At 37.9% G+C, this 27,410-nt stretch overlaps 2 protein-coding genes and 1 long non-coding RNA gene across 6 annotated transcripts in view; 1 reads left to right on the top strand and 2 right to left on the bottom strand.

Moving 5' to 3' along the window:
• NHLRC2 (NHL repeat containing 2) overlaps positions 1 to 15,139 on the bottom strand; it is a 79,492-nt gene extending 64,353 nt beyond the window's left edge. The window contains exons 1-2 of one of the 2 annotated variants that reach the window (XR_007132131.1): positions 14,726 to 15,139; positions 11,681 to 11,833 (exon numbers count right to left, since the gene is read on the bottom strand). Coding sequence is in view for 1 of the 2 variants with exons in the window: in XM_047759634.1 (XP_047615590.1) it covers positions 11,681 to 11,833; positions 14,726 to 14,903 (331 nt within the window). In the remaining variant the exon portion in view is untranslated. The remainder of the gene's footprint in view (positions 1 to 11,680; positions 11,834 to 14,725) is intronic. The other variant, XM_047759634.1, reaches the window with a different exon arrangement.
• A 170-nt stretch (positions 15,140 to 15,309) lies between these two features.
• Positions 15,310 to 27,410, top strand: part of DCLRE1A (DNA cross-link repair 1A) — a 17,940-nt gene continuing 5,839 nt past the window's right edge. The window contains exons 1-6 of one of the 3 annotated variants that reach the window (XM_047759631.1): positions 15,310 to 15,406; positions 15,892 to 17,050; positions 19,206 to 20,891; positions 22,221 to 22,354; positions 23,691 to 23,809; positions 26,961 to 27,101. In XM_047759631.1, the coding sequence (XP_047615587.1) occupies positions 16,558 to 17,050; positions 19,206 to 20,891; positions 22,221 to 22,354; positions 23,691 to 23,809; positions 26,961 to 27,101 (2,573 nt within the window). In that variant the 5' untranslated portion in view covers positions 15,310 to 15,406; positions 15,892 to 16,557. The other 2 variants (XM_047759633.1, XM_047759630.1) reach the window with 2 other exon arrangements.
• LOC125115542 (uncharacterized) overlaps positions 27,030 to 27,410 on the bottom strand; it is a 16,376-nt gene continuing 15,995 nt past the window's right edge. The window contains exon 3 of the long non-coding RNA XR_007132132.1: positions 27,030 to 27,090. This is a non-coding gene — a long non-coding RNA (uncharacterized LOC125115542). The remainder of the gene's footprint in view (positions 27,091 to 27,410) is intronic.

Here is a 27,410-nt window from a genome sequence, read left to right as displayed (position 1 = left end):
AGGAAATGGATGGATAGGACATAAATAATGAAGAAACTTACATATTTGTATAATATATAAACTGCATGATATTATTGTCTAAATAGAATCTCTATATTGATTTACAGACAAGGACAAAGGTCAGACTATGCATCTCATTTTTTCAGTGTCAACAACCTTACAGTAAGTACACAGAGATTTTTTTTAATTATTTTGCTTGTTCTATAAATCATACACAGTAAAAAGTCGGAGGTAAAAGAGCTCTCCCTTTATGGATTTTTGCCAACACATGGATCAAAACAACTGCATTTAAAAGAAAATACGGAAGAAAGAAAAGGAAGAGATGGAGAAAGAAGAGAGGGAGGGAGAAAGAAGAAAGGAGGAAGGTAGAACCAAATAGAAAGAATAATGGCTTCTAAAATAGTAGTAATAAAAGAACTCTTTAAAATCACTTTAAAAACTTCAAAGATCTTATTTTTCAGAGACATATAGACATATAGGTACAACTCTACACAGTATATGGGTGTGTATATATATATATATATATAGTATATAGCAGAAAGTACAGTTTAATCACAGGCAATATAACCTAATTCAATGTAAAAACTGAAAATACTTGAGGAGTTTTAGATGTTACAAAAACTATAAACTGAGACATTTTGAGACCTACCACTGACTACTAAATTAAAGCAGAGACCAGAAGCAAATTGATTTCTTTTTAAATTTCAAAAACTGACATCACCATGTCCACATTAAACACTCTGGAAGTTTGCATTAATTGGCCAGTATTTTCATCCTACTTTAAGAACAAAGAATAATAAACATATACACTACTGCAAAAAAGAAACTACTAAGTGTTATAATAAATATATACACTGCTGCAAAAAGAAAATACTAAGTGTAGGAGTTTCCGTCGTAGCTCAGTGGTTAACGAATCCGACTAAGAACCATGAGGTTGCAGGTTGGATCCCTGGCCTTGCTCAGTGGGTTAAGGATCTGGCGTTGCTGTGAGCTGTGCTGCAGGCTGCAGACGCGCCTCGGGTCCCCGCGTTGCTGTGGCTGTGGCCGTAGCTGTGGCGTAGGCTGACGGCTGCAGCTCCGATTCAACCCCTAGCCTGGGAACCTCCATATGCCGAGGAAGCGGCCCAAGAAATGGCAAAAAGACAAAAAAAGAAAAAAAAAAGAAAATACTAAGTGTAATAATAAATATATATACTGCTGCAAAAAGAAAATGCAAGAGTTAACACAGCAGGCCCCACTATTCTTTCAAAGACCTGCTTACAAGGCTGGCCCTTGCCTGGATTTCAAGTGTTCCCATCATCCCCAAAACTGATAAGCATAGCTCACAATGCCTAACTGTTTGTACAAATAACATGGTTTATGCTGAACACTTGCTTTCCTTCTGGGAGTCTGGAATTTTGGTACATGGCGCCAGGCAGAAGCTGCCTATATGGCCAGCCCCCAACAAAAACTTTAAGCACTATCTCTAATGAGCTTCTTTAGTTGGCAACATCTCCCTGCTGGGGGAATTAAGCACATCTCATGTGACTCCACTGAAGACAGGACTCTGGAAGCTTGCTCCTGGTGTCCCCTGGATTGAGCCCCTGTGTCTTTTCCCCTGGCTGACTCTGTATATCCTTTTGCTGTGATGAATTATAACCATGAGTAACAACTACGCTCTGAATCCTATGAGTCCTCCTAAGAATTACTCACCTGGGGGTGGTTTTGGGAACCCTGAAACAGAATGAAATCATATGTGGACTCATCAAAAAGTTTAGATTCACTATAAAATTAGAAATATATGCCTCTAATTTTTAATAAAGTATCAAATGGAAAAATCATATATACTACCTAATGAGAATACCAGCATTTACTCAGTAGCATTATGGAATTTAGGGCTTTTTGTTTTGTTTTGTTTTTTATGGCCCCATGCGTGGCATATGGAAGTTCCTGGGCTAGAGGTCAAACTGGAGTCCCAGCTGCAGGCCTACACCACCAAAGCCAGGGACTGAACCTGCATCCTCATACTATGTCCAGTTCTTAACCCACTGAGCCACAACAGAAAGTCTGAATTCAGGATTTTAAAAGTCTGATTCAATTATACATTAACATTCACCTAGCAAGGACATTTTAAAATATGCCAAGTTTTCCTAGGAATGTCTTCTTATAAAAACAAGAGTGCTTTTCCTTAGATAATAGCCATTGTGCTAAACTTGAGTATTATAATATACCATTAATGTATCCAGCATAAAAAGGTAAAAAAAAAAAATTAAAAACTCTCAAGGACAAAAGAAAAAAAAGAGAACACTGAGGTACCTGTCAGTTTAATACAAATATATGCTAAATCATTATGAATTAATAACAACTTTAGGACCCAGCTCCATTCTCAAAAAATGTCTGAACATCAGAACCATTCATTACTATTGACTATCTTTTTAGTTTCTGCTTAAGATCTTTGACATTTATAATTTATTCTATGCTACTGTGAAAGTGATACTGGTCACCATTACCAACCTGACTTTAAAAGCTATTTTAGAGAGGAAGGAGACTGCGTATTAAATTGGGCCTCTTTCAGGGTGTTTTTGAATTAAAAAGCAATTGTATGAGCATTACCAATAAAACAAACTGACTATTCCATAGACTTAAAACAGGCTGCTGAATGTCTCTTGAGGAACATAAACAGATTTGCTGCAGATACATTCAGTAACACATCACTGGGTAATGAGATAAAACTTTGGCTACAAGAAAGCAAATTAATTTAGTGACAGCTTATTGAACTTTCACGTGATAATCTCTGAGTATGCCTGTTTTTGTGAATATGAGCCGAACTTATCTTCTAATATAAATATAAAATTTCTTTATTCCTAAATTACCAGTATTTTCATAAAGTAGCATATCATTGTAAAGTTTCTTTGAAATTACCATGTTGAAACTACTTACAAAGTATTTTGTTTTTCATAAGTATATCTGTATATAAAAATAGTTATTGCTTTTTTTACAATGTGCTATAAGAATGATATTTTCAGTAAACTTGTAAAGAGATTATAAGGATCCATTCTAGAATTTGCCTCAGGTATAGGGTTAACCAATTAAGTTATTAACCAGTGTCTTAGGGGTGATCTTAAGTATGGAAATAAGTATGGAAATGGCTAACTTTGGGATTTTTGACCCAGTCTTTAAGTGCCATTCTAAAACAGAAATCTTATTGTCATTCTCTTATTAAACAAATAAATTAAAAACAGCTGTAGAGGAGTTAAGATGTGGAACTCTCTTCTCCCACAAACACATCAAAAAAAACCATCTACATGCAAAACGATTCACACAGAACATCTACTTAATGCTGGCAGAAGACATTCCACCTCCAAAAGGGGGGAAAAACTCTCCACATTACTGGGAAGAACAAAAGGAAAAAAAGAAAGAGAAAAAGGAAGCAGGATGGGACTAGTACTCCTAAGAGGAAGCTGTGAAAGAGGAAAGGAACCCACACCCTAGAAACCCATGTAACTGATGGTGAGATCAGCTGAGAGAGAGGGACCTCAAAGTCTCAGAAAAAAGCACAGCAACTTCACAGAGGGGAGCAAAGCAGAGAGAGAGAGCCCCATAGACCATCTGTAGTACCTCCCAGGACACCACAGCCGGAGATGCTCCGAAGGAGGCTGGGTGCTGAGACTCAGTCTCTGGAGTTCAGTTCTGGGAAGAAGACTAGGGTTGGCTGTGGAGAGACAGCTTGAGGAGTTAGGGAGTGGTGTGCCAAGGCTGGGGAGGTAAACGCCACAGACAAGGGAACCCAGGAGGAGGCCTGGGACTGCAGGAGAAGCAAGGCACCATGGTTGGGGAAGGCAAGAGGAGGAGAGATGGACCATAGGAACATCTTTCTCTGCACATGAGTGGACTCTCAGAGGGTGGGGCTGTGGATGGTGAGGCACCTCTTGCATGGACTGTGGGTGACAGCTCCTCCTGCTCAGGCTAAGAACAAGGGAGTGCCTCTTGCATGGTCTACAGGCAGCAGGGGCAAACCACCAGTCATCTCAGACTCCAGAGGTGGGCGTGGCCCACCACCCATAGGGCTCCATGAACAGGCACCACCTGCAACCCCACTCACCTCAGAGGTTAGCACAGAGGAGGGCAATGCAACCAAGCACCACTTGTTGTTCTCACTCCCCTGGGAATGCACACACCATGCCAATGCCACTACCAAATGCTCCAGGCACCACCTACACCTGCCTGAGGGTCACATCACTTCCCAGGGCCCTGCAACCAGGAGTAGCCTGTGCAGCTTTCCTGAGGGTCCTTGCCACTGCTAGCATCCAACCAGGCACTGGATACTAGCCCTGCCCAATCCTCCATCTCCCTGGAAGCACGCATAGCACCCTATCAAGGGGATGACAGCCTGAACACACTGAGGAAAAGATAGCAAGCATCCAAACCAAAAGTAGCATGCACATCAAAAATAAATAGTAAGCCCTCACAAAATACCCAGGGGCTTTTGCAGATAAATAGTTCTCCAAGGCTACAGTAGTTGTTTTCCCTAATCTCACAGAGTAAGAAAAATATAAGCAAAATGAAGAAGCTTAGTAACCATTCCCAGTAAAAAAGAACAGAATTCCCGTGAAGGAGCAAACAATGAAAAAGACCTATGCAGTCTAACAGACACTGAGTTTAAAAAGAAGACAGTGAAAATACTGAAGGAATTGAGAGCAAATATAAAGGAACAGCAGATATGAACAATAATGCAGATTACTTTAGAAAGGAACTAGAAAAAAAATGAGCCAAGAAAAATGATAAAATTCATTTGCAGAGACACAAGCTGAGATAAAGGCACTGAAGGGCAGAATGAACAATGCAGAGGAACAAATTAATGACTTGGAAGATAGAATAATGACAATCACCCAATGAGGACAGCAGATAGAAAACCGATAAGAAAAAAGAAAAAACATGAAAGCAGTATAAGAGATCTGTGGGATAATATAAAGTGGGCCAATCTATACACAACAGGGATTCCAGAAGGAGAAGAGAAAGAAAAGCGGATTGAAAATATATTTAAAAAAATTATAGCTGAAAACTTTCCAAAGCTAAATGATACAGATACCAAGATGCAGGAAGCACAGAGGGCCCCAAACAAGTGAACCCCAACAGGCCCACAAGGAGACATATTACAATAAAAATGGCAAAAGTTAAAGATATCTAAGAAAGGATTCTAAAGGTAGCAAGAGAAAAAGAAAGAGTTAATTATAAGGGAATCTCCGTAAGGCTATCAGCTGATTTCTCTACAGAAACACTACAGGCCAAAGAGAGTGGCAAGATACATTCAAAGCTCTAAAAGGGAAAATTTTGCAGCCCAGAATACTCTACCCAGCAAGAATATCATTTGAAATAGAAGGAGAAATAAAGAATTTTTCCAACAAACAAAAACTAAGAGGGTACAGTAACATTAAACCCCTTCTAAAAGAAATATTGAAAGGGTTCCTCTAAATAAAAAAGTGAGAAGAAATAGGATGGAGAAAAATCACAATTGGAAAACAGTCAAATAAGCTAGTATACAGAGCTAAAAGGAAAAAAAAAAAACCTATTGTAAAAGAGACAATAAACAAAAGGAACAGCAAAATGATAAAACATGAAGATGTTATAAAAGAACATCAAAATAAAAAAATGTGGGGAAGGAAAGTAAAAAAATGTAGACTTTATTTTAGAATATGCTTGAGCCTATATGACTATCAGGCTAAAGCAAGCATATAGGAAGGGGTTAACATACTTAAAGGGCAACCACAAACCAAAACCAAAGAGTACTTTCAGAAAAACTAAAAAAAAAAAAAAAAAAAGACAGAAGCATGAAATAAAAGAAAATCATCCAACCCAAAAAAGAAAGGAACAAAGAGAAACATAGAATCAACTGGAAAACAAAGTTTAAAATGGCAATAAACACATATTTATCAATAATTACCTTAAATGTCAATGGACTGAATGCTCCAATCAAAAGACACAGAATGGTAGACTGGATTAAAATTACAAGAGCCTACAATATGCTGTCTACAAGAGACTCACCTTAGGGCAAAGGATACATATAAATTGAAAGTGAGGGGACAGAAAAAGGTATTTCATGCAAATGGAAAAGAGAGGAGAGCAGGAATTGCAATACTCTTATCACATAAAAGAGACTTTAAAACAAAAGCCATAAAGACAGAGAAGGACTCTATTTAATGATAAAAGGATCAATTCAAGGAGAGGATATTACACTCGTCAACATATATGCCCCTATTATAGGAGCACCCAAATACATACAACAAATACTAACAGACATGAAAGGATAAACTGATGGGACAACAATAATAGTAGGAGACTTTAACACCCCACTCACATCAATGGACATATCCTCTAGAAAGAAAATAAGGCAACAGAGATCTTAAATGACACAACAGAAAAGTTAAGACTTAACTGACATTTTCAGGATATTTCATCCAAAAAAATCAGAATATACATTCTTCTTAAGTGCATATGGAACATTTTCAAGGACTGACCACATACTGGGGCAAAAAAATAACCTCGACAAATTTAGAGCACAGAAATTATTTCAAGCATCTTCTCTGACCACAATGGCATGAAAGTAGGAATCAAACAGAGGAAAAGAAATGAGAAAAAACTGACTACATGGAGACCAAACAACATTGTACTAAAACCAATGGGTCAATGAGGAAATCAAAAGGGAAATTTAAAAAAACTCGAGACAAATGATAATGAAAACACAACCATTCAAAATTTATGGGATGCCACAAAAGCAATGCTTAGAAGCAAGTTCATAGCGATACAGGCCTTCCTCAAAAAAGAAAAATCTCAAATCAACAATTTAACCTGCCACCTAAAAGAATTAGAAAAAGAAGAAAACCCAAAGTCGGCAGAAGGAAGGAAATCATAAAGTTCAGAGAGAAAAATCAATAAAATAGAGATTCAAAAAACAATAGGGAAAAAAAACCCAATAAAACCAAGAGCTGGTTCTTTGAAAGGGTAAACAAAATTGACAAAACTCTAGCTAGACTCACCAAAAGGAGGTGAGAAAAACTCAAATTAACAGAATAAGAAATGAAAAAAGGAGAAATCTCAACAGGTACTGCAGAAATATATAAAAAAAAAATACTATGAACAATTATATGCCAACAAATTTGACAACCTAGAAGAAATGGACAACTTTTTAGAGACATACAGCCTGCCAAAAGTGAGTCAAGAAGAAATAGATCAAGTGAACAGACTGATCACTAGAAATGAAATTAAATGTGTAACAAAAACACTCCCTACAAACACAAGTCCAGAACCAGATGGATTCACATGCAAATTCCACCAAACATAAAAAGAATTTATACCCATCCTTCTTAAACTTCTCCAAAAAGTTGAAGGAGGAGGAATAATCCCAAAGACATTCTATGATGCCACTATCACCCTAATATCAAAACCAAAGATATTACCAAAAAAAAAAAAATTACAGGCCAATATCATTGATGAATATAGATGCAAAAATTCTCAACAAAATTTTAGCCAACTGAATCCAACAACACATAAAAAGATCATACACCATGACCAAGTGGGGTTCATCCCAAGTACACAAGGATGGTTCAACATACACAGATCAATCAACGTCATATACCACATTAACAAAAGAAAAGTCAAAACCACATGGTCATCTCAATAGATGCAGAAAAAGCATTTGACAAAACCCAACAGCCATTCATGATAGAAACTCTCACCAAAGTGGGTACTGAGGGAACGTACCTTAACATAATAAAAGCCATTTAAGACAAACCCACAGCCAATATAATCCCCAACAGAGAAAAGTTGAAAGTGTTCCTGCTAAAATCTGGAAGACAAGGATGCCCACTCTCACCACTTTTATTCAAAGTAGTACTGGAAGTCCTAGCCAAAGCAATCAGACAAATAAAAGAAATAAAAGGTATCCAAATTGGAAAAGAGGTAAAACCGCCACTGTATACAGATGACATTATACTATACATAGAAAACCCTAAGGACTCCACACAAAGACTACTTCAACTGATCAATCAATTCAACAAAGTATCAGGATACAGATTAACATTCAGAAATCAGTCACATTTCTGTATACTAACAATGAAATATTAGAAAAGGAATACAAAAATACAGTACCTTTTAAAATTGCACCCAAAAAAATCAAATACCTGGGAATAAATCTGACCAAGGAGGTGAAAGACTTATATGCTGTGAACTATAAAACATCAATCAAGATAATTAAAGAGGATTCAAAGAAATGGAAAGATATTCCATGCTACCATATTGGAAGAAATAATATCATTAAATTGGCCATACTACCCAAAGCAATCTACAGATTCAACACAATCCCTATCAAATTGCCAATGACATTTTTCACAGAATGAGAACAAACAATCCAAAAATTTATATGGAACCACAAAAGACCCAGAATTGCCAAAACAATCCTGAGGAACAAAAACCAAGCAGGAGGCATAACTCTCCCAAACTTCAGATAATACTACAAAACAACAGTAATCAAGACAGTGTGGTACTGGTACCAAAACAGAATAAAGACCAAGGGAACAGAATAGAGACCGAGAAATAAACCCAGACATATAGAGTCAATTAATCTTTCACAGAGGAGGCAAGAACATAAAATGGGAAAAAGACAGTATTTTTAGTAAGTGGTGCTGGGAAAACTGGATGGCTGCATATAAATCAATGAAACTGGAACACATCCTCACATCATGCACAAAAATAAACTCGAAAGGGCTTAAAGACTTAAATGTAAGACAAGACACCTTCAAGCTCCTAGAAGAGAACACAGACAAAACATTCTCTGACATCAACTGTACAAATGTTTTCTTAGGTCAGTCTCCCGAGGCAATAGTAATAAAAACAAAAATAAACCAATGGGATATAATCAAACTTTCAAGCTTTTGCACAGCAAAGGAAACCATAAAAAAAGAAAAGAAAAAAGAAAAAAACCAATGGAATGGGAGAAAATAGTTGTAAATGATGCAACCCACAAAGGCTTATAATCTCCAAAATATACAAACAACTCATACAACTCAATAGCAAAAAAACAAAAACAAAAACAAACCCAACTGAAAAACTGGCAAACCTCAACAGACATTTCTCCAAAGATGATATGGATGGCCAACAGGGACATGAAAAAAATGCTCAGTATCACTAATTATTAGAGAAATGCAAATCAAAACTACAATGCGGTACCACCTCACACCAATCAGAATGGCCATCATTAACAAGTCAACAAAAAACAAATGCTGGAGAGGGTGTGGACAAAACCTTCCTACACTGTTGGTGGGAATGTAAATTGGTACAACCACTATGGAAAACAGTATGGAGGTACCTCAGAAAACTTAATACAGAACTATCATATGATCCAGGAATCCCACTCAAACTTTCACTGAAAAAGATACATGCACCCCTATATTCATTGCAGCACTATTCACCATAGCAAACACATGGAAACAACCTAAATGTCCATCACAGATGAATGGATTAAGAAGATATGGTATATATATATACACAGCGGAATACTACTCAGCCATAAAAAAGAATAAAACAATCCCATTTGCAGCAACATAGATGGAACTAGAGACTCTCATACTAGGTGAAGTACGTCAGAAAGAGAAAGACAAATACCATATGATATCCCTTAGATCTGGAATCTAATACTGGCACAAATGAGCCTACCTACAGAAAAGAAACAAACTCATGGACCTGGAGAACAGACTTGTGATTGCCAAGTGGGAGGGGGAAAGGAGTGGGATGGACTGGGAGTTTGGGCTTAGTAGATGTAAACTACTGCATTTGGAGTGGATAAGCAATGAGATCCTGCTGTATAGCACAGGGAACTATACCTAGCCACTTGTGATGGAATATGACAGAGGATAATGTAAAAAAAAAGAATATATGTATATACAGTTGGGTCACTTTGCCGTACAGCAGAAATTGACAAAACATTGTAAATCAACTATTATTAAAAAAAATTTAAAAAAAAACAAAAAACAACTTAAACATCTCTGTCGTGGCTCAGTAGTTCACAAATCTGACTAGCATTCCAGAGGATGCAGGTTCGATCCCTGTCCTCGCTCAGTGGGTTAAGGATCTGGCATTGCCGTGAGCTGTGGTACAGGCAAGCAGCTACAACTGACTGGATCCCTAACCTGGGAACCTTCATATCCCGCATAAAACAAACAAACAAACAAACAAACAAAAAAACTATCTCTGTATCTTCAATGGAGGAAAAAGTCCATTAACTTAACTATTAAGAATGTTATACAAAATGGTCTGAACCTAACCTCCTTTCCTCTCTTTTCATTTGCCCAGGAGCCCCTACAATCTTGCCACACCAAACTCTTTACCACACCCCAAACCTACTCTTCTGTGCTTCCCTACTTGTTTACCTGTCACATCCTCACATCCTCCTGCCTCATTCTCATTTTCAGCTATACTCCTGCTCACTTACCAAGTTCCAGCTTAACTGTCTCCTTCTCTGAGAAATATCTTCCAAAGCTTCTAAGCAAAAAAAAAAGTTACTCCTTTCCCCATGTTCCATACAGCTTTAATTCAACTTTGTTACATATTTCCTTAGCAATTAGAGTACCCTGAACATAATAAATACTCAATAAATTTATTTTACATTGACTTGAACAAGACACACAAGCATCCAAAACCTACCAGATTAAGAAATATTCGTATTTCTCAAATACGGATTAACTTTTGAAAACATGACATAGCTCCTGGGAATATTTGAGTTCTTGATAAATCTCATTGATACGCAATTTCCAGATACAGTCCATTACAATTTTAAAGCATCTGAAGTTTCGCTTGCACTGAGATTTTATCCAACAATCCTTTTTTAAAAACTAAGTTTCAAGATAACCTTCATTTCTGTATCTATCTATTATTCTATTCTCATCTATACTCTCACAGGATCTGTGACCCCCTTTTCTTTGTAGCCATTGCAGGAGGGCAGCTTCAATTTAAACCTAATTAAATTGAACCTTTAATTAGTTTCATTTATCCCACATGCTTTTTTCTAGAAAGAAGACAAAAATTTGAAAAAAATGTCAAAGTTCTAAAGAAAATACAAAGTATAATCTCTTCGATTTTCAGAATCTGTAATACCATAAAAGAGGATTTCCTCGTGTGCTTTGTAAAATATTAACCTTTATAAATAATTTTTAAATTAAAGCAGGGTCAAAGAAAAAGTATCTGTTAGAATGCTTTGTATTCTACTGTAATTCATGTCATTCAAAATTAAAGGAAACCTCATCACATTTCCTAAAAAGAACTTTTAAACTTTTTTATCATATCGAGAGGAGTATAAAATTAATCACACTTTTCATTTTTCCTTTTTTTTTTCCTGAGAAGAAATTCAAGTAAGTTGAGATATACAAAATGACCTTTTTAAAATACCTGCTCATGAAAAAAGTAAATTATGTCCTTATCCTTAAAGAAAAGCCATATACTAAATGTTGGTTCTTTAGGAAGGCAAACCATTATCGCTAAGCTTAACTCTTCAGGAAAAGGTACATGGAGTCCTTAATTCATAGATTAGAAATTACTTTTAGAACCATTGAAGTCTCGCCAAATGTTCATTCTCCTATGAGCAAATGAGTCAGCTACTCTTTCAGTGACTATGCCAGGACAGTCTGTAAGAAACCAATTAAAGGGCAGATACCTTTATCAGAGTATGCGTGTTCTAATGCATGAAGATCAGGCAAGAGGTGAATACAGTTGATGCAGCAGTAGGTGAAGAAATCAAGGACGACCACTTTTCCACAGAGATCCTTGTAGATAGAAATAGATTCTTCTGTGTTCAGCCATTCTAATCCTGAAATTTACACAAAATAAATTATGATTAAAGGAAAAGATAATTTATCTAAAAATTTCCATGAAAATGTGAACCATTATTATTTCTAAGGAAGTGATGGGGGGGCAGGAAGGGAGTGGGGAGGTTAAAATGGGAAATCCACTGTTATGTGGCAGTCTGTAGATATATTAAGACAAAGCCACCAAATTCTTTCAGAAACAGTACACTCGTCTGTGTGTGAAAGGAAGTAAAATCAATATATTTAGGTAAAAACGAGAGGAAATATCAAATATTAAAAGGACCTAAGTACATGATTAGGTACAAATGGGCTACTGAGAATGAAGGTCAACCTTTAAATGTCAAAAAGGAACAGATAAACATAAGGATAAACATACACAAAATGCCTAAGCCAATTTCATAAGAAAAAGAACTGAAATGCTCTGGATTTGAATGAGACCTTAAATACAAAATATTTTAAATGCAAAGCTAAACAAAACACACTGTCATTATCATCGATTTCATGGAAGCAACATTAATACCGATGAAGAGCATGTTCCCTTCCCTCCAAAGAAAAATAGGATCTCATTAATCTGTGCTTTTGTAAATCAGAATCTATAATTACTTGACCACGATTTACAATTTTAACTATGCACTAGGAAGAAAGATTCTGTTAAACAGAAGCAGGTTAAAAGTACAGCATCTCTGATCAATTTAAGAAATCGAAGAGAATGAGTTTGTGGCTTGCAAGTAAATAAATGCAGTTACTAAACTATTAATTATACCGTGAAGCATGTGTCTGGGAATATTTTGCAGAAACTGAAAGCCAGAATTGGCTGGAACACGTGAATAATAACAACTAATAACAGTAACTGGAGTTAATTCGATTAAAACAAAATTCTAAAAGAAAAAAAAATCTGCAAACCAGATTAGTATTTTTGTCAATTGGTCCAACCTAGTGAGGTTTTAGGGTATAGAGAGGTCTTAATTACCCATTGTATACCAGATCAAGTGGCCATATAAAACTTCAAACTAATGTATATTTCATTTTTTAATTTTAAAATATTTATGAATTTGTCTCAAGTTTATTTTCTGTAAACAGTCGAGCCTGACTTAGATTGGAGAGGTAGGGAAAGTATTACATGTCAGTTATTGTGCTAGGTGCTTATCAGACTTAAGAATAATAATGCATCTTATAATTACAATGAATATAATTTTAAAAGTTGCTAACATTTACTGAGCTCTCCTATTTACTGAGCTCTCCTATTCTCTCCTGAGAAATGTAAGATTTATTACCTTCAATTGGCATAATAAACCTCAAAGGTAAATACTTGGCCCATTTTAGAAGTGAGAAAAGTATGGCTTCAAGTAACTTGCTTAAAATCATGCAACTAACAAACGGAATAACTGGGATTTAATTCTAGAACCATTTGAATCCATCCATTATATCACACTGCTTTCCATAAAAGGTGTTTAAGAAATGAACAAAGTTCAGTGTTTTTGAGATGGAGTTATGTTTAGGACTTTCTGATCACAGTAACTGATAAACCAAAAACAAACAAACCAAAACCAAAAAAAAAAAAAAAAACACCCATCTAGTATTCTGTCCTCAATAAGCAGGTCCAGCAGAAAACTTGACTATGTCAAATATGAAGCTTGAATATTTTGAAATATTATGTATGAGTCATGGAGATCAAATCTCATGGTAATAAAACACACTCATTGTAAATACAAACAAGAAAATAAAAATACTGGCCTGAATCCTAGTTGGTGGCATGCTCGTTTATGACAACGTACTATGTAAGTTTAACTTCTCACAGAGTTCTTTAAAAATATACATACATGTATATAAATTTCTAAAGTTTCTTTGATGGGATAAGCACAAATGCACCCAACTCTTCTGACAGAATTCTGCAATAACTCAATACCAAGATAGGACTAATAACAGAAAAAAATTAGCACTTTTGAAGGAGAGAGAGCAAAAGGCTTAGAAGCACAGGAGGCTGTCATCAGAGCCAAGGTTCCCATATACCTCTCATGAGATACTGAACCCTGTCACGTCCAACCAATTAACTATACATGTGGTTTCAGTGTCATGCCAGGAGATACGCCAACACCACCAGGCAAAACAATGCCAGCCCCAACCAAAGAAGGTAAAGTTCGGTTTCATGTATCACAATAAGATGCGCTTCATAAACAGCACTGCTAGGAACATCAGGTTCCCTAGTGCTCCAAACATTCACAGAGCCAGGATTCAAACCCTGGAGACAGGTCATAATTCAGACTTTTAAAATTACAAGTTTCAAACTTTGAACAGAGGAGTGTGGCACAGCAAAGAAACCGGCAGAAGAAGGGAGTCTGCTGATTCCGACTCTGGTAATTCTTACTTAGGATGCCCTCGGCAAACGACTCAATCTCCCTGATCCCGTGCCTGAGTTCCCCAATTTATAAAATAAGGCTAATTAAGAGCACTTCAATGGACTGCAGAGAGGATTAAATAAAATAGTACCCTTAAAGTGATGAGAACTGTGTGGGGCCCCTAAGAACTGATCAATAAAGGTTAGCTGCGATAATGCAGAATTATGATGATGCTGGGCAACCAGACTGGAAGGACAGGGTGGCATGGACACTGGCATCATGCCAACGAAACATTCGGGGAAAGTTACTTAGTTAACATAAGGCCCGGGCAGATCTAGACGATTACAGAGATGAAGATGCAGGTCCCCGCCCTCCATAAACCCACGGTCCGCCGCCGCCGCCGCCGCCGCCGCCGGGGGACAGATGCTCCGCTGGGCGAAGCGCCTTTCTCCGGCGCGGTGGCACAATCCCGCCTCGCCCACCGCTTCAGGGGAGGGCGCAGTCCCCGAGGAAGGGGAGGTTCCGGGAGGGGTCCCCACCCTGAAGCCAGCCCCTCACCTTCCGGAAACTCGGGCACTGATAAGTCCTGCTCCCAGCCGTCCACCTTCTGCAGATACTGGTAGACCAAGCTGTCCTTCTCCTCCTGGGTGACGGCGTCGAGCAGGGCGTACTCCAGCGAGGTCTGAGCCGGGAGCAGGCCCGACAGGCTGCAGCTCCGGGCTCCGGGCGCCGCCATGTTCTCTCCGGACCGTCCAGAGGCGGCTGCCGAGCCCGCCGGACGGCCTCGTTTAGAGAAAGGGGGAAGCGCTTACAGCCCTTCGGTTTCAAAACAGTACATTCGCCTCACCCACCACCGGCCCCACTCCAAGTTAACAGCACTTTTCTTCAAACGCTAGAGCACAAATCGACACTATTCCCAGGCACGTAATTAAACTACCGTCCCAAACCACCCCGCCCCTTCTAAATCCTCACGCCACAGCTGAGTCTGCACATTCACCGCGCCAGATTCAACATGGAAAAGGCCTCTGGGCCAGCGTTCTAGAAGCTCTCAGAGACCCATTCCCCAACCCTTCACTTTGGAAATTAGCAGGTTTTAGAACTAAAATAAAACAAAATAAATCCATAGGACTTAAAAAGGGCACAAACTTTCTTTCTTTTAAAAGTCCCACTTTTAGACCAGGATCAGCTGATTCGACACAACATCGGTAACAGGAAACTGTTCCCGCCACGACACGAAAGGTAAAGGAGCAGGCTTTTTTAAAGTCGGGAGTGACTAGCCAATGGCTTTGGCTTATACACAAACGCAGGATTTTGTTACCGCCCAGTGCTGAAAGTGCGGGCGCGAATAGATTGTCAGCCGAGCAGGGGAAGGGGGCGCGAGGGAAGTGGACTCAGCTGCAGCTGCACAAGGCGGGGTGAGGGTGGCAGGTGGGTGGCGGCGGGGATCCCTGAAGGCTCGGGCTCTGTCGGCTTTTGCGGAGCGGGCTGTGTCAGCAGCTCACCCTCTCCCTACCCTAGAGCGGGTAAGGGCCCATTCACTGGCCTCTCACCCTCCTACATCTAAAGAGGAGGTCGAGCAACTGAGAGGCATCAGGCAGGTAAACTTTGGTTTTGAGACTGGTGGAGAGAGGGCAGGTCACCCCTTTGGCCTGGAGTGAGGAATGTGGGTGGCCTCAGTGCGAGCACGACTTCACATCTTTGAATTTTGTTTGTTCATTGTGCAGTGTTTGTTCATTGCTGCTGGAAGAAGATAATTGAACTGACCCAGGACACTGAAGTTGTTGAATATCCACGAGTCACAGATAAGGGCAATTAAGCTTTTTGCGACTCACACACATTTGGTTATGGTGTGATTAGTGTTACTAGCAAACTGAAGCCTTCAATGTTTGGAATGTTTGGAATACCTGCTGAGCCGTCTGCCCATGAACTGTGGTTGGGTTTGTATTATTTGGACAATTGTCCAGTTGAAATAGAATTGAAGGAGGCTTGATAACAATTTTACAAAACTCCTTCTAAAATTAAACTGTTAACCCTATGCTTCCCATTGGGGCTTCGCGTTGAAAGTATTACTGATTCTTATTTATGAAACAAGTCCTGGAAAAAGCCAAGATACCTGAATGAAATATACACAATGGAAAACTTCTCAGATGCTACCCCTGTTAATTTCATTGTAGTATAAATGGAATAGCAGGTGTTCTCAGGTATAAGGTTTGTAGTTTGCCAATATATTCATTACCAAAGCTTTAGAGTCCCATCAGGTTAGAGGGGGTTTTTGTTTTTGTTTTTTGTTTTTTTTCGGAATAAGAATTCTATTTAAAATTTTCGTAACAGGAAGTAGACCCTCAGTTTACTTAGATTAGTGCTTCTTTTATGATTAAAATCATTTTGCCATGTTTGAAGACACTTTTTTGGAAGAAGACACTTTTTTGGAAAAAGACACTTTTTTGGAAGAAGACATCTGGGAGTACAAATCCAAAAGAAAACCTAAATCAGTACATTCAAATAATTGCTCTGAGAATATTCCAAAATCTGTTGAAAAAGCAACAGATGGAAAGTACCAATCAAAACGAAACAGAAATAAAAAAAGAACTGTAGAAGCTAAAGACAAAGTGAGGACCCCGGAAATGTGCCTTGGAGAAACAAACAGTCAGACTTCTGTAGCTTCTAGTCAGAATTCTAGTTGCGAAGATGGTATTCAGCAGTGCCAAGACAGGGAGACCACACCAAGAAAGACTCACAAAAACAAACATGTGTCTCCGAAGGTACGGCCAGTTTATGATGGATACTGTCCAAACTGCCAGATGCCTTTTTCATCCTTGCTAGGTCAAACACCTCGATGGCATGTTTTTGAATGTTTGGATTCCCTACCAGTCTCTAAAACAGGTAAGATTACAAAAAAGAGAGTGGACTCTAAGTAGTTGAAATGACCGATGTTAGGCCAAACATATCAGCCCAGTGAAATAAGCCAAGAAAGCAGTAAATCACAGGAGAGATGAAGCGCTGTCTCAATGTATAAGTGACTTTCTCTAGAAGGAAACAAGGTGGGCATTTTTATCCTTCTTGTGAAGGGTGAAAAGATAAGTCAGTGGTGTCATTGTAAAGAATGTTGCAAACTTGAAAATAGTGTCAGTGTATCCTATTTCATAACAGGTCTTAACTCTGTGGTTTTTCGTAACTTAATTGAGCACATATGCAAAGTACTCTCACCTGCATAAGGGAGATGGTATTGGTTTCTTACAGATGAGGGTTCTTAAAAATTAAACAACTTGCTCATTTTGTTATCTTTTAGGAAACAGACTTTTTAGAGACTTATTAATGTAGTCCACTCTTCTAAATGTGGCTACATTAATCATCATTGCTAATGTACAGAAAGAAGAACTGGGAAGGAGTGTTAGGTTATTAAGATTCTAAGAATAAAATTGTGCTAAATGATAACTGAAGTAATGCTATGTTTGGTTGTTTTTTAAATTATATAATAAATGTCATGTTTAACATGTAGAAAATCCAACCTAGAGTGTATGGAGAATTAGTTGTTATTGATGATTTGTATATTTTAAAGTTATACATAGATATACATTTTTTTAAATCTCAAAGAATTGAAATTCACTACAATTAAAAAAAATACTCAGTATGGCCTTCATGTTACCTCTGATTCAGAGGACAGATTTGTATATTTTAAAGTTATACATATGTATATATATTTTTAAATCTCAAAGAATTGAAATTCACTACAATTAAAAAAAAATACTCAGTATGGCCTTCATGTTAACTCTGATTCAGAGGACGTTTTATTATTAACCTCCAGTTACCGTTTTAAAGGAATGCACGAAGATGTACAATAACGTTTAAAAATAATTCACTGATAAAAGTAAAGCCTCATCAAATGCTTGTAATTTGCTTTTAAGTGGCTTGAAAATCAGAGATAGATGTTGGAGTTCCCTGGTGAGTTCTTCAGGGTGAACTGTCTTCTAGATGAAGCCACCTCAAAGAGATTTTTCTTCTGCCTCTTTCACTGACTAAATTCCTTTGACTAGAATTTCAGGTGCATTCTTCTTGAATTCTGTTCCATAACATGTACTTTTATGAGGTGTTTTTAGGTTTTAAGCAATGAAGTCTTCCAATTGAATGTAACATCTTTTTTTTTTTTTTTTTTTTGGTGAGGGGTAGGGGATCATATTTTGATAAGCCTAGAAATGAACATGCAGGAGGATATGCCGAGATAGTTTACAGACTGTCAGTCATACAGTATGATGGGAAATGGTTTGCAGATTATTAAAGCCTTATTAACCAGTTTATCCAATTGAACTTCACACCTTAGAATCTAAAATGGTTAACGTATGAACAGCTCTAAGATTGTTATTGCTGCTTTTGTATACAGTGTATATATTTAATAGTGGAACCTAATTCAGTACAACTGTCATCAATTCGTGTTGCCTGGTAAGATAAAAATTAGCGTAGAGCTCTAGTCTGTAAGAGACATACCAGTCTTCTGTACTCTTTTCGAGTAATTATTTCTAAATAATCATTACTTAATGAAACTGGTAGTTTAGTAATAGTAATAATCATTACTTAGTGAAACTGATAGTTTAGTAATAGTAATAATTATTACTCAGTGAAACTGATAGTTTAGTAATAGTAATAATTATTACTTAGTGAAACTGATAGTATCGATTTACAGCACCTGTTTAAGAAATACCTAGTGCAAGCATGACATGCATTTTGGAGGAGCTCATCCTGGTGGAAGTTACTAGTTGAGGGGAGAAAAAGATGTTCGTCTTAAATTTTTTTTTTTTTTTGAGAAAAGAGCATTTGAAAGGAAATTGAAAAGCCTGGTTGATTTAAAAATAATGACTAGCACCTTTCAAAAACCATACTGGATTACTGTTACTACGTGCTGACTTTTTGGATTGTATAGAGATAGCTGTTGTCTTGTGCCCTCAAAGACGGATTACTTACATGTTAATTTATGGTGCAAAGACTGTCAAAGCTTCGTCTGTGCTTTGACGTGTAATCCTTTTTTCTTTATCAAAACTTCCAGAGTGTCCTGATGGTCTTCAGTGTTCCTCCACAATCCCTTCTCATTACAAGAAGTACACTCACCTCCTGCTAGCTCGGAGCAGGGCTGGTTATAGTCCTTTGAGAGGCCCAGGTGAGAGTTACAGTGAGAGTCATTCAGGTTTTCTCCGTAGCCTTGAGGAAGGATGGTCTCTGTGTCAGAATCAAACAGAAAACTTTAAAAATGTTTCGACTGATCCCTTGTTGGTGACGCAGTGTCTGAAAACATCTCAGTCTCCAACTGAAACCAATAAAAAGAGTTCCTCTTCAACAAATATCCACACTTCCCAGCAAGCCCCACAACTCACAGAACCTGTTAAAAATGACAAATGGGTAGGAGTTGGTTTGCCTCTTGCTGAAAAATTAGACAGCCCAAACAGCCCAGAACACGGAAAGTCGCCACTGCCAGAAAATGACTTGAGCGACTGTGAAATCTCCTATTCCCCACTTCAGAGTGATGAAGAAACTTACGATACGTATGAAAGGCTGGATGATTCACAACAGGAATTGTGTTTTACCGAAAGCTCTAAAGATGGCAGCCTAGAAGAAGATGACAGCAGCTCCACTTTGTTTAAAAAACGTCGAGATTCTTTCCTAAAGGACCTGGAGGGCAGCTGCCCGGAAGTGGGTAGCTTCCTACCTCAGGATAAATACAACGAAGAATTGTATAAATGCAGCCACACTCAGAACAACTCACCTCAACTTACTTTCCAAAAGAAGAGTATTATTTTACGTGATGATCCAGCATATACTGCTGAGGATTTTATGCTGTTTCCACCTGCCTTCACAGAGAGGTTTACTTCTCCTAGTTACCAAGCCACTAAAGCAAAGCAAAAGCCAGAATTCCACTCATCTCAGTCAAATCAAGAGAAACGGGTACTTGAAGAATCAGCTGTTTACAATCAACTTCCTCTTCCATTACTTAAGAGTAAAGTGTCAAACGCTTTTGAAAGCCAGGGAGGAGAGTGTCATTCTTTCCACCCAACCCAAAGTAAAATTAGAGGATTATCAAGTAAGAATTCTCATGCTAAGAACAAGACCAACTCAGCATATTCCTGCAGAAAGGCATTAGATGGTTTACTAGACAGTAAAGTTACAGCTTTAAGTACAGAGATATTTTCCGGTACACCTGCAGCTGCCAAGTCTTTGAAAATATTGCCACCTGGCCCTAGGTGTAATGCAGCAGACCCTTCCACTAAGGCAATGAAGCAAACAGATATAGGTGTGTACTTCGGACTACCACCCAAAAGAAAAGAAGAGAAATTGCCGGAGGAAAGTGCATTAGGAAGGATGAACTTAAGTACACTTGTAAGTCCTAATGAAAAGAGGTCTCGGCAGTATAAGAGGAAAGCAGAAAAATCTTTAAGCGATTTAGAATTAGAGGCAAAGAATTTAAATGAGGGCCAGCCCTCTGTGGAACTTTCTAGTAGGAGGTCCCAGCGTCAACGAAAGAGACTTAAGAAGTCAGATTCACTGCAGGAAGGAGTACATCAGAAGAGGTCAGGTCACCTTGACAAGACAGAGTCTGGAACAGTCAATTTAAATAAAGACAGAGTCTTGACAAAATCAACTCATAGCAGGCTGCAAAGAGGAAACACGAAAACCTCGGAATCATCTAATGCAGGAAAATTAAGAAAAAGGACATGTCCATTCTATAAGAAAATACCTGGTAAGTTGAAATAACAATGCTTAATATATCTACAAAACCACAACTTTTTTTTTTTTTTTTGTCTTTTTAGGGCTGCACCATGGCATAAGGAGGTTCCCAGGCTAGGGGTCGAACTGGAGCTATAACTGCTGCCCTACACCACAGCCCCAGCAACATCAAATCCAAGTCATGTTTGCAACCTACACCACAGCTCAGGGCAACACCAGATCCTGAACCCAGTGAGTAAGGTCAGGGATCAAACCCGCAACCTCATATTTCCTTGTTACGTTCATTTCTGCTGCACTATGACAGGAACTCCATACGATGTTTTTGGATTTCATGTTCATTGCCCATGTCGTGTATGTGTAAAACAGTTTTTTGTATGTTTCTTTTGCTTTATGTATCTCATTGACCTATAACAATGTTTTTTGCCTATTTTATCTTTGTGGCTCCATTCAATTAGCAAACTTTTATTGAACATAGTCTATATACAAGATACTGTACTAGTTAGGTAGATATTACAGATTTGACAAAGATTCGTAAGATCACGTTCATATAGGAAGAAGGGCTCTCTGTAAGTAACCATAAAAACAGTCTCTAAGCACCTAAGGAAAATAGCTTCAAAGAAGGAAAATGTCACAGGTTATATATGTCATAAGAAATACTAAACATTTTAAAACCATATCATAATTTATTTTCTCAGCCTTACGATATTCTTATAATTTTTCATGGCTTCATAGGTGCATTAGTAGAAAAATGTGTAGTAAGATGAATTTTATTATTGAAGAAACCAGTAATTCTTTTGAAAAGCATGTAGAACTGCCAAAATGTGTTGGTTTCAGAAAGATTTTTTTTTTGTTTTGGCCACACCTGTGGCATGTGAAACTTCCAGGGCCAGGGATTGAACCTACGCCATAGCAGCCACCTGAGCCACAGCAGTGGATCCTTAACCTACAAGAATTCATTTTTTAGAAGAAACTTAGCATTCTCTTTTTGTTGTTTTGCAAAAGTAAAGGATTTTACGTGCTCAGTAAGTATCCTGAAAATATTCAGCAAAACAAAGAAGTCAGGGGTTTGTAGCTTAGTATTTAGATTTTTTTTTTTTTGGTTTGGTATATTTATTCATTAAAAAAAAAAAAAAAACTGTCCTGAGATATTTAGTAGAAACTTACAAGACTCATTTTCATCTCTAGTATCACCTTTTGCTGAGTTTCTATGCTGTAGATTTTTAAATTAAATTGTAAAGTCAAGTTGGAAATGTAAGCATGTTAAAGGGTTTGCTAAATAAGCAAATTGGATGGCTTTTACTTAGCTATTGCTCAAGCAGCTGTGTTGGTATTTTTATCATAGGAACTGGCTTTACTGTGGATGCTTTTCAGTATGGAGTGGTTGAAGGTTGCACAGCCTATTTTCTCACACATTTCCATTCTGATCATTACGCGGGATTGTCTAAAAACTTCACCTTTCCTGTTTATTGTAGTGAGGTAAGTTTTAAGTATTCTAAATTCTGAACTCGTAGAGTGCAGTGGATTTCTAAGCAGTCTAGGTTAAAAAAAAATTAAAATTGAAATAGCTATCATTCTACTAGAAGATATATGAGAAAAGAGATTCCACCCTGAGTTTCTAAAATTAAATGAGTTATTGTCAGCAGTTACAGTAGGGTTTTTTTAATATACTTTATTACGTGGAAATAATAGATAAACTACTTCATGCTCTACTGAAGCATCAAAGTTTCATTCAGTAAAAATTTACTGAGTGCCTAAAAAGATACCAAAGGCAAAATACATAACTTCCAGGAGTTTCCGGCCTTTGGGGGACACATTCAGAAATGGTACTGCAATGGGGTCAGTATAGTAGTAGAAAAGTGAACAGAATGCCTAGAAGTAGGGAGATGGGGGGCTTTACTCTGTCCTAAGCTAAGATTAGAAAAAGTTTCCTGGTGAGATATATTGAACTAATTTTTAAAAGGTGAGAATTTTAATGCGTGCTACTCAAGGCTTTGACTAGAATTTGTTTTAATTCTCAAGCACTCTTGAACTATCATCTTTTTTTTTTTGCTTTTGCTTTTTAGGGCCACACTCGCGTCGTTTGGAGGTTCCCAGGCTAGGGGTCAAATCAGAGCTATAGCTTCCAGCTTCCACCACAGCCTCAGCAACACAGAATCCAAGCCATGTCTGCAACCTACACCACAGGGCATAGCAATGCCGGATCCTTAACCCGCTGAGCCAGGCCAGGGATCAAACCCGCAACCTCATGGTTCCTAGCAGGATTCGTTTCTGCTGCACCACAATAGGAACTCCTTGAATTATCATCTTTTTATGAATGAAGCAGCTGAGGCTTGGAGAGGTTAAGTTGCATGCCCCCAGTCGCAGAGCTAATAATGGCAGAGCCAGAATTTGAACACAGGTCTGTCTGATGAGGGAACCAGGCAAAGAAGAGAGGCGCAAGCCTCCTAGGTAGAGAGAAGAGTTTGTGAAAAGGCACAGACACCATAGAAACATGCCTATTCCAGGCCCTTTAGGTAATTCAGAATCACTGAAGACAAGATAGGAAATAACAGGAGATAAACCCACAGGTCATGAAGGGTTTGTATATCATGCTGCGGACTTTTTGCAGGTGAGGGAGAGTCAGTGACGATGTCTAAGCAGAGTTGTGACATAGTCATTTTAGCAGTTCTTTCTAGCATTCTGGAGAGCTTTACATAAATATAAGTGGGAGAACAGGGTTATTATTGAGATGCTTGGGTTCTAAGCTAGATATGAAATAAAAGACTAATTTAGAGTTTTAATGTATCAGCAATAAGCTCATCCCGTTTTGCAGGTAACTGGCAATTTGTTGAAGAGCAAACTTCACGTGCAAGAACAGTATATCCATCCGTTGCCAATAGACACTGAATGTGTGGTGAATGGAGTCAAGGTAGTTTTGCTAGATGCCAATCAGTAAGTATTAAAGTTACCGTAACAATACCCTTTTGTTGCCCCCCTATTTTTTGTTTGTTTTTTTAGGGCCGCATCTGTGGCACATGGAAGGTTCCCAGGCTAGGGGTCGAATCGAAGCTGCAGCTGCTGGCTTACACCACAGCCACAGCAACTCAGGATCTAAACCGCATCTGTGACCTACACCACAGCTCACACCAAAGCCAGATCCTTAACCCACTGATCGAGGCCAGGGATCAAACCCGCATCCTCATGGATCCTAGTTGGGTTCATTACCACTGAACCATGATGGGAACTCCAACAATATCCTATTTTTAAATATTCCAAAGGAAAATTTGTTAAATAACCATTAGCATGGTTATTTAACAAATTTTTTATTAGAACTATTATGCTTGATGTTTCTTAGAACTTGGTAAAATGTTTCTCCTTTAAAAAAAAAAAATAATAATGTACCCAACTGCAGAATCAAAGATTAAATGCAGGCAGATTTTCTAAGTGTTCTCTCATCCATTTTTTTTTTTGTGCAGTTTAAATTACTGTGCTTGACGTGTAAATCCACCTTGTTTTTTAAAAATATTTTAAGATTGCTGCTGTTTTTTAAGAGATAACTTTTTACCATTCTCTTTAATATCACTTATATAACTAGCAGCTGCTACTCCGTTCAGATTCTAGAGGGTTTTTCCCCCCCTTTAAGAAATCCATTGGTTTTGATACTAAAGACTGGGAAGATATTTTTATTGGAAATTGTTTTTCTTTTCCTTCTTTTTTTTTTTTTTTAATGTAAAGTGCTATCAGGGTTCACATTGCCAAAATGTACTTGTCAGCTATGCTTCTTTCTGCTTTTCAGCGAATGTTAACCTTATGTACCTTAGAGATCATAGGTGCCTAGAGAATTAATATTGACTAAATGCAGGGCTCCTAAAATCCAGGCCAGTACTGTCTTTTTCGGTTTGCCTCTAAGTTTTCCTCTGCTAACTTTGCTGCTGTTTCTTTTTTCAGTCACCAATTATGACAGCTCAAGTTCTAAATTTTCTTTTTTTCTTTTTTTGTCAACTTGATTGAGGTATAATTTACATAAATAAAAGGGACCCATTTAAGTCTTTGCTGAAATTTGAAAAAAGGACTCACCCATGTAATTCCTGCCACAATAAAAATATAGGAAAATTTCCGCACTGCAAAAGCTTTCCTTGTGGTCCTTCCCAGTTAATCCCCAACCCCCACTCTGACCCAGGAAACCATTGATTTGTTTTCTATCGCTGTTGATTGGATTTGTCATTCCTGGGGATTCATCTAAGGGAAATCATATGGTGTCTACTGTTCTTTATCTGGCTTCTGTCACTCATCATGTTTTTGAGGTTCATCCATGCTGTTGCGTGTTTCTGTTTATTACTGAGTGGTGTCTATTGTATGGAGACAGTACAATTATTTTATCCATTCAATTTTGTATGTTGACTTTGTATACTGAGACCTTGCTACACTTGCTCATTAGTTGTTGTTTTGTAGATTCTTAAAAATTTTCTACATGTGCCTTCCCCAAAGACAATGTCATTTTCCTTCTTACTCTCCATTTAGAATGGCGATTGTTCTGTGTTTATTGTACTGGATCAGACCTTCAGTACAATATTGAATAGGAGCGGTGAGGGTAAACATATTGCCATGTTCTTCATCTTAAGGGGAATGTTTTTAGTCTTTCTCCACTAAGCATGATGTTCAAAATAGGTCTTTCACAGATGCCTTTTATCAGGTCGAGGAAAATCCCCTCTGTTCTTAGTCTGCTGGGAGTTTGTAATCATGAATGGTTGTTGAATTTTGTCAGATGTTTCCTTGGCATCTATTGAGGTGATAACACAGTTTTTCTCCTCTGTAATGTTAATGTGATAAATGATAAAGATGGGCTTAAACCAGCCTTGCGTTACTGAGATAAACCCCACTTGGTCTTCATGTATTATTACCCTTTTAAAAAAATATATGGCTGGATTTGATATGCTAATATTTTGTTAAGGAATTTTGTGTCTTTTTGTAATGTATATTGGTCTGCGGGGTTTTTTTTAATACTTTTGTTTTATTTTGGTGTCAGAGTAATGGTGGCCTCATGAAGTATTCCCTCCTCTAGTTTCTGAAAAGTGTCATGTAGTGATTGTTAATATTTCTTCTCTAAGTGTTGGTTAGAACTCCCCAGTGAAGTCATTGGGTCTGAATTTTGGGGTCATGCAGGTAAGGGAAAGTTTTTAATTACAATTGTAATTATGCCCTGTGTTTTCTTAGAATTTAAAAGGAAAGTTTTCTGTATTTTGGCATTAATCTCCAAACTCCATGTGTCAGGGGTCCCCAGGACCACCTTGAGGCTCAATAGTTCACTAGAATGACTTACAGGACACAGAAAAGCTGTTAAGTGTATGGTTACATCTTATCTCAGTGGACAGATACAACTTAGAATCAGCAATGGGAAAAGGCAAATAGGGGCGAATTCAGGAGAAACCAGGAGCATGTTTCCAGGTATTCTCTTCTAGTGGAGAGATGCAGAGGTGCTTAATTCTCCCAGCAACAGTGTGTAACAACACACAGGACATATGGCCAACCAGGGATGCTCAACTGAGCCTTGGTATCCAGGGTTTTCATTGAGGATCAACCATGTACACCTGAAGCACCCATGCAGCTGACCCACGCAGCACCCACTCAGACACCAGTGCCTAGACCAAAAACACGTATTCACTGTAGGTCTCACGATGAGCATAAACTATCTGATAAAAGTAGTAACACGTGACCCAATGTATCAGGCGTATGAAACACTCTTAGCAAGCAGAGTATTCCAAGGACTCAGAACTCATCTCCCAAGGACTAGTCCAAAAGACAGGCCTTTCTTGGGGATGTATGGAGCTTGAGCACCCCTGACCTGCTGAATTAACCCTTCCCTGCGTGCCAGTTTTTTTGTGTGACATAAATTTCCTTAAGTTAAAATGCTCCACTTCCTATGTCATTGTGGTCAGCTAATAAATTATGTTAATTTGCTGATACTGAAGTGAGTACTCTTCCTTTATTTTTTTTATTTTTTATTATTTATTTTTTATAATAATAATAATAATAACAACAAAGTACTCTTCCTTTAGATGCTTTGCCTGTGTTAAGAATATTCCTTTGAAATGTTTATGTTCAGCTGTCCAGGTGCTGTCATGGTCCTCTTTTACCTTCCTAATGGTCACGTCATATTACACACCGGAGACTTCAGAGCAGATCCCACCATGGAACGTTCTCTTCTTGCTGGCCAGAAAGTCCACACGCTTTACCTAGATACAACGTAAGAGAAGCTTTGTTTGTGTGCTTCTTTTTTTCCACTGGCAGCATTCGTCCTGTATATTATGAATAATTTGAGCATTTGCTTAGATGATCAAAGTGATGGCTTATTGTCAATTATCACTTTAACTCTATTTATCAGAGGCATGCTATCTGAAAAAATAGATATTTGCTTAAGGACAAATTTGGGGTTACATGTCTTAACTGACTCTGGCTTAATTTTTTTCTGTAATAGCCCTTTGAAAATCTGGTTGATGTGAGAATCTTGTTACTGAAGCAAGGAGGAAAAATTTGGGAGCAAACTTTAGAAAAA

The sequence above is a fragment of the Phacochoerus africanus genome, chromosome 15, assembly GCF_016906955.1.
Source record: "Phacochoerus africanus isolate WHEZ1 chromosome 15, ROS_Pafr_v1, whole genome shotgun sequence".
NCBI classification, from domain to species: Eukaryota; Metazoa; Chordata; class Mammalia; order Artiodactyla; family Suidae; genus Phacochoerus; species Phacochoerus africanus.
The sequence above is the reverse complement of the archived record's forward strand: the minus strand, read 5'-3'. Positions and strand labels throughout refer to the sequence as shown.